A 7,661-nucleotide genomic window follows, 5' to 3' on the forward strand; every position below is an offset into this window, starting at 1 on the left:
CGAGTCTTATGAGCTTCATTCAAGATTTCTTTCCTCAGCTTAGCGTCTTTTGGAAACACAATCTTCTAATCATTGGTTCTTAAAATACCATCTGAGGCAAAGGCAAACCCAGGAGCTTCTCCTTGATTAGCTTTTCCTCTAAGCTCTTTTAATTCTAGGTCTTTTTCTTGGGCTACCTTGATCCCATCTATTAGCATTGGTTGAATAATAGGCGTTGCTAGGCTTATATCTCTATCTGTTGACCTTGTGTCCAAGTGAATCATTCCAAATTGTTGAGTAAGCTTATCCAGAGTTGGTACGGAGTTTGATACTTCACTTTGTGATTTTCTACTTAATGCATTTACAACAACATTTGCCCTACTCGAATGATAAAGGACATAACAATCATAGTCTTTTAATAGTTCTAACCATCTTCGTTGTCTCATATTCATATCTTTTTGAGCAAAGATATATTTGAGACTCTTGTTATCAGCATATATCTCACACTTTGATCCATAAAGATAATGTCCCTAAATTTTTAAGGCAAAAACTACTGCTGCTAATTCCAAATCACACATAGGTAATTTCTTGTGTGGTTCTTTAACTGTCTTGAGGCATAGGCTATTACTTTACCTTGTTGCATGAGCACGCATCCCAATCTCTTCTGATCCTTCTTTATCTGAAGGAAGAGTAAGAATTGTTGCAGTCATCAATCTTCTCTTATGTTCTTACAAGTCGTCATTTCAGACATAACGAGTGTTCTTCTTTGTCAATGCAGTCAAAGGTCCTTCGATAATAGCCAACAAGTCCTAAGAAACTGTGAATCTCTTGGACATTTGTTGGCTGCTCCCATTTGACCACAGCTTCAATCTTACTTGGATCTAATTCAATTCCATCTCCTAAGATCACGTATCCCAAAAATGAGACTTCAACCAAAACTCACATTTCTTGAGTTTGGCAAACAATTTCTTTTCTCTCAGAATTTCCAGTACCTTTTGTAAATGTTCAGTATGTTCTTGATGATTAGTTGAATAAACTAATTTATCATCAATAAACACTACTACAAACCAATGAAGATACTTATGGAAGACCCTGTTCATCAAATCTATGAACACAAAAGGTGCATTTGTTAGCCCAAAAGGCATAGCCAAAAATTCATAATGACCATAACGCGTTTGGATAGTTGTTTTCTGCATATCTTCCTCCTGCACTTTAAGTTGATGATACCCAGACCGAAGGTCGATTTTTGAGAAAACCGAAACTTACTTTAATTGATCAAACAAATCATCAATTCTGGGTAAAGGGTATTTATTCTTGATAGTCACCCGATTTAATTCTCGGTAATCTATGCACATCTGCATAGATCCATCATTCTTCTTCACAAACAATATTGGTGCTCCCCATGGTGACACACTTGGACGAATAAAACCCTTGTCTAACAGCTCTTGAAGCTGCTCATTTAATCCTTTTAATTCCGTTTGTGCCATACGATATGGTGCCTTGTGAATTGGTTGATTTTTTGGCACTAAATCAATAGTGAACTTGATTTCCCGATTAGGTGGTAATCCTGAATATTCTTTTGTAAAGACATCCGGATAATCACATACTACTGAAATATTCTCCAACTTCATTTCACTTTCTGCCTTAGTCGTCACATAAGCCAAATATAAGCAATCTCCTTCTTTAACGCTCCTTACTTGGACTACTGAGAGTAGTGGCGGTGTAGCTCGTACTTGTGATCCACAATACTTGAACTCCTCAACACCAGATAGTCGAAAAATAATTTCTTTCCTTCGACGATCAATATTTGCTTGGTGCTTTGATAGCTAATCCATCCCTAATACAACATCATAGCTTAGCATTTTAAATACTACCAGATTTGCTGATAAAATTCTCCCTTCAATGATAAAAGGACAATTTTCTACTCTTTCCTACATGTAAGGGAGTCTCCAACAGGTGTAGCTACCGTTATAATTTGCCTTAAGGGTTCAATATTCATATCATAGAGTTTTGCAAATGTGGCAGAGACAAATGAATGGGTTGCACCCGAATCAAATTGTGTGCATGCAAGGCTACCATATAAAGGAATGATACCTATTAATTTTTTATTGCACGTAGGCTACGTAGCATGCTGTATTTGACCATTGGACCCAGTGAGGCTTAAAACTGTCTAGAACCCATAAAAAAAATAAATGCGTCACCATTCTGCCCATTACTTTACAAAGATGAAACATAAGAAAAAACATGAAAAAACCTGCTCCTGCAGAAGAAATGGGGTAACATAAAATCCACTTTAAGTAAACAAAAAATTTGCTTCAAGAGTTGATCTGTTTGATGTAAGCAGATTGCCTAGCTCTAATAAAATTCGTTACACTTGCGGCATCACCTTGTAAGGCAACTTTCCCATTCTCCATATAGACAGCACCATCTGCATACTCGAGTTCTTCCAATCGATGGGTCACCCACAATGCTGCAACTTCTTCAGAACGATCCAAAGAATTTCTAACCGCTTTAATTACCCCAAACTGATTTAGAAAAAGGGGGAAAGAAAACATATTCAGAAAACGCTGATCTTATCAAGAAACAGAACATCTTATAAAGATTATAGAGAAAAGATTCACAATCATTATTGCTTCACTAAAGGAAAACACCTTTTCAACATGGAAAGCCCCATTGGCAGCCATCTAGCACAGGTGATTATATGCTGCAAATAAAAAGTAAACTACCACTGGGCACTAATGGGATGGGTATTCTTGATGTTAAAAATTAGTTCTTGATGTTAAAAATTATGTCAAAAATTAGTAATTGTTGAATACTTCCTGTTGTTAAATCTTCTTTTTATCTCAATGCAGTTCAATATGACACCATAAAGGATTAAAAGTATTACATCTTGTGTCTATCATATAAAATACCTGATCATTTTCATCTAAAAAAGTTGTGAGCTCATCCAACAACAACACTTTGCAAGTTTCAGCTAAAGCACCAGCAATTGCAACCCTCTGCTTCTGACCACCACTGAGAGTTTGAACAGACCTCTAAAAATGCAACAAAAGACCTAAGTGGATGTCAAACTTCTAGCAAAGGTTTTTACAATCCAAATGTTGTTGGTTCACATAAATTACCTTCAGGTAATTAGACATACCAACAGCATCCAAAGCTTTAGAAACCCTGGATCTAACCTCGTCATCTGTCAAGTTGAACTTTCCAAGACCAAATGCCACATCAGCTTCTACTGTGGGCATCACTACCTGCAACACAGGAGGGGCTGCATCGTAAGCACTTACTGGTACTTTTTTGCAATTTTCTAGCCACATCAATATGTAAACAGTTTTGGCATTTGGTTTCACCTCAAATCGTCCAAGTCTGGAATCTTGATGGACACAGTTTATGTGTTCTAGAAGTCAAAAATGAAATATTATGATAGGATGCATACAATTTCAACTGGAAAGCAAAATGCAGAGATTAAGATAACATTTAGTTACAGCATAAGGGCATAAGCAGGGATAACCTCAAGATTGTATTTTTTTTTTTAACATTTTGGCCTCCTTAAGATAATACGTTTTTTTATTCTAATAACTTGGATTGAATCCCTCGCCTTGCCCCAATAGTCTTACCCTTACCATACAAAATGCAAAAGGACTACAAATCACCTATGAAGCACCGACACCAATATGGATAAGGATATGATATGAAACCGACAAGCGGATATGTCAATTCTTCAAATCGAGGATACAATATAGTAGGGATATATTAATTAATTAAAATAAATAAATCAGCACTTCTAAATAAACTTTTAAAGATAAATAACAAACACCAAAAGCCATGAAATACGTATAGATAAATAATAAAACTAATTTAGAAGCTATAAGTAACAAAAGAACATCACTTTTAAAACACTAAACATTGTATTTTACATTTAAATCCCCTTGCTTTTTCTTAAGAAAAATCAATTTTCACCATATCTGTGCATTATCCATTTCATACCCGTGATTTAAACAAATTTTCTGATTTATGCATACATATCAAATATGTATCCGAGCATATCCACACCAGAAACATGGGGACAACTGCTACAGCTACTTTGAAGCGTTAGTTCTTCCTAGCCTATCACCACTCAAGTGAATTCATGGGGGCCATGAGGCCTCAACACAAAATAAGCCAGAGCTCACTTGCATCTGTACTTTCAATGTTTAATTTAGAAGCTATAAGTAACAAAAGAACATCACTTTTAAAACACTAAACATTGTATTTTACATTTAAATCCCCTTTCTTTTTCTTAAGAAAAATCAATTTTCACCATATCTGTGCATTATCCATTTCATACCCGTGATTTAAACCAATTTTCTGATTTATGCATACATATCAACTATGTATCAGAGCATATCCACATCAGATACATGGGGACAACTGCTACTGCTACTTTGAAGCATTAGTTCTTCCTAGCCTATCACCACTCAAGTGAATTCACGCGGGCCATGAGGCCTCAACACAAAATAAGCCAGAGCTCACTTGCATCTGTACTTCCACAGTGGATGAATGAGTTAAAGGAAGAAAGCCGCAATCCTTAATCCCAATAACGTTATGAAACAGTGATGGAATCGTTAAGGCCTTCTTTTAATAGTTTGTCTTAGCATTGAGAATAATACCTCAATTGGAGAAAAGAACAGAGAAGATATTAAGGATATCTTCCATTTTCTCCTCATTTCCATAATTTGGTTGTCAAATTTAAAAAGTGCATATGAGAGACGTAATTTTCAATAAAAGAATCCTCAAAGTTCCATAATTTTTTTTTTTCACACAAGAAAATGTCAGAATTTTGAAAAGAAAACTTATGCGTAAAAGTATTTCAGCATAAGATATGTATACTCTACAAAAGTGACTCACGAACTTTCAATTATTAATTTTTCTTGACTTACTCACCATGGAAACTTAAAAAAAATATATATATAGTCAACTTAATCTTTTCTTCTTTTGCATTTCTTTCGCCTTATAGTATTGCCTCTTTTTTTGAACTTCACATTTTTACTTGAAATTGAGCATAACAAGCAAAAAAGAAAAGCATGAAAACAAACCAGTAACTGTACGTCCCAATGAAATTACAACAGTATTTGAAGATTACACTCTAAATTTTTTCTTCTCTATGCCAACCCTCAAATCCTTGACCTAATTGTTTGCAATGCACATTTTGAGCACAACAAACTACAGATGGCAGGTGTATAGTCTTGCTATAGCATTTTGACTGCTCTCAGCATGATCAGTTATGGTTTATCTTCTCGACGGATCCTTAGCAATGTTTGATTATTCACAACGTATTATGTATTGATTCCCAAAATCCTTTTGAACTTGTTTCAAACAGAGATAACAACAATGTAGCTTTGTGAGCATCGTTTTCTTTGCTTATATAACAAAAAAAATCCTTCTGTTGGTATAGAAAAAGAGAGAAAATCCTTCATTGTGTAGATAGGAAGACCTAAAAGAAGAGCCTCATTCTTAAAATACAAAAAAAAACGAAGACATTTCTAATATTCTTACTTTCGAATTCTCTAGAAGAATACAAACGCTAGAATTTCCCAGTCATCTGACCTCTGACCACTGGAAAAGTCCTACGCATCCAATTGAAGAAAGAAACTCATCCCTCAACTTCTTTTATTGTTGGGGATAAATTCCTACCGTGGGTCCCACTTGATCTACACACGTATGGACAAAGTACAAGAACCATATAAAAAGGGGACACTAGGCAGAAGAAAGGGAGGATCTCTTTCTCCCTCTCTCTCTCTCCCTTGTTTTCTCCCTTTGTCTCTGCAGGCTGGTTCTTTCAAGAACTACAACCATCAACCTTTCAGTAAGCAGTCACCATATGAAGAGAATAAGGACATTCAACCACAAAATCGCAGTTACCAACAATAGCTACCTCCAACCCCTAGTAGGGAACGATCAATAATCCAAACTCCGAAATTCTTTCTTCCTTTCATGTTCTTATATAAAATATGTATACTCTATCTTACTCTGCTTGATTGCACTAAGAAAAATTGGAGAACTTTAGAGCTAGGCTTGGAGGCAAGGCAAAATGACGAGGGAAGAACTTTATTGTCAAGGGAATTACTTGTACAAAATAACACTGGGCCATGTCACCCATTGAAGATAAACGTACGAAAAACAACCATCCTAAAGCAGCACAACTGGGGGAAAAAGAAAGTTACCTGTCGCTCTCAGTAATGAAGGGGAAAAAGAATTAAATGCATTGATTTGCAAAAAGTTTGATGGGAGTACTATAACATAGTATATATGAAGTTCATCCTGGTTCTTAGTAATATGCAAGCTGGACTTAGACTTACAACCAAGCATGAAAAAGTCCAATCCTTAAGGCAAAGCAAAAGCGATACAAAAATTAAAAAAGAATAACGAAGACACCTGATGGTCTGGATTTTGGAAGACAAAACTCTTGGGTCCCTTGACGTACGCAGTTCCGCTTGTCGGACTCAAAAGACCAGCCAGAATCTGCATTTCTCTTGGTATTGTAGACCCATAAGTACTAGAATCTGGATTTTGTTCAGTAACTCAAATTTCAAGCAATAGAACCCAAAAAATACCTCACCCGATATATTTATGTTTTCTCATTGATTGATGGATATAAAGCAATTTAACAAAAATTCAAATGCTTGAAAAGCCCGATACTATTTATAGAAAGGAAAAGAAACTAAAAGAAATGGTATGGTAAAACTTGGTATACCTTCAAGAGGGTAGATTTCCCGCAACCGTTGGGACCAAGAAGCATCCAGAACTGTCCCGAAGGAATCCGAAGAGAGCAGTCCTGGAGAATCGGCACCACTTTCCCTTGCCTCGTCGTGATCGAGAAATTCAGATTCCGACCCTCGATGGCAATATTCTCAGTAGCATTAGTCCTGTAGATACAGAAAACAAGATATAAATACATAAGAGAACCACAACGAGAAGAGGCAAAAGCAACCGCAAAATCGAGAGCACACTCGGTGTTCGAAGAATTGCCCAGCTGAAAAGTATGGCATACAGAGGGAGAGATGGAGACCTGGAGGTAGAGGTAGAGTGAGGAGGAGGAGGAAAAAGAGGAGCAGGGGCACGGAAGAGAGTAGAGAGATTCATACTAGCATTTATACTATGACAGTTAAGTTAGTTTTAACCGCCACACCGTAATGGAAGTATCTTGGGGGGTCACAATGGAATTTGGGTGGGAGGTGGGGGGTCTCACAGGTCGAGGGTGAAGGGTGAGGGAGGTAGTGAACAAAAGACGATGTTTTCTTCTAGTTTTTTTTTTTTATTTTAGAAGTAATTACATTTTTCTTCCATTAACTACCAAAAAATGCGTGATGCTCCCACAAACTACTAGTTCGACCAAAATAGAACATTCAACTACCAAAGTAACATACTTTGCCCCCTTCCATCAATCAGTGTGGTTAAAAATAGACGGTCAACAGGTCACGTGACCGTCACGTGCCGTCTAACAAATTTCTCTTCCTATTTTACCCTCATCTTCGTTGTCAGTTCATGGGGGCATGTTGAAAGATGATGGAAGTTCATTGGGGAAAAATGTAATTACCCCATGACAACGAAGATGAGGGTAAAACAAGAAGAGAAATTTGTTAGACGGCACGTGACGGTCACGTGACCCGTTGACCGTCTATTTTAACACTCTAACTGACGGAATT

The 7,661-nt window shown here is 36.7% G+C and overlaps 1 protein-coding gene across 3 annotated transcripts; it reads right to left on the reverse strand.

Annotated features, from left to right (window-relative positions):
• Positions 1–2,224: 2,224 nt before the first annotated feature.
• LOC133856605 (ABC transporter I family member 10) lies at positions 2,225–7,223 on the reverse strand. 3 transcript variants are annotated; one of them, XM_062291662.1, is made up of 7 exons: positions 7,025–7,223; positions 6,710–6,881; positions 6,391–6,487; positions 3,327–3,373; positions 3,102–3,227; positions 2,892–3,014; positions 2,225–2,504 (listed from the first exon to the last, which is right to left on the reverse strand). In XM_062291662.1, exons 1-7 carry the CDS (start codon positions 7,096–7,098, stop codon positions 2,295–2,297), a joined length of 849 nt encoding a protein of 282 aa, XP_062147646.1. In that variant the 5' UTR covers positions 7,099–7,223; the 3' UTR covers positions 2,225–2,294. The 3 variants fall into 3 exon arrangements, with proteins under 3 accessions (XP_062147646.1, XP_062147648.1, XP_062147649.1); XM_062291664.1 differs by lacking the exon at positions 3,327–3,373 and having other exon boundaries at positions 6,391–6,477; positions 7,007–7,221; XM_062291665.1 differs by lacking the exon at positions 3,327–3,373 and having other exon boundaries at positions 6,391–6,477; positions 7,025–7,220.
• Positions 7,224–7,661: the final 438 nt, after the last annotated feature.

Source organism: Alnus glutinosa, chromosome 14 (assembly GCF_958979055.1).
Source record: "Alnus glutinosa chromosome 14, dhAlnGlut1.1, whole genome shotgun sequence".
Taxonomy (NCBI): Eukaryota; Viridiplantae; Streptophyta; class Magnoliopsida; order Fagales; family Betulaceae; genus Alnus; species Alnus glutinosa.

What these genes read in the sequence shown, in the direction of transcription:
- LOC133856605 (XM_062291662.1), bottom strand. Translation starts at nt 7,098, where the DNA reads ATGAATCTCTCTACTCTCTTCCGTGCCCCTGCTCCTCTTTTTCCTCCT. An exon ending in GTATGTCTAATTACCTGAAG is followed by an intron (nt 3,015 to 3,101) that starts GTAATTTATGTG and finishes TTGCATTTTTAG; the next exon opens with AGGTCTGTTCAAACTCTCAG. An exon ending in TTTTAGATGAAAATGATCAG is followed by an intron (nt 2,505 to 2,891) that starts GTATTTTATATG and finishes TTTCTAAATCAG; the next exon opens with TTTGGGGTAATTAAAGCGGT.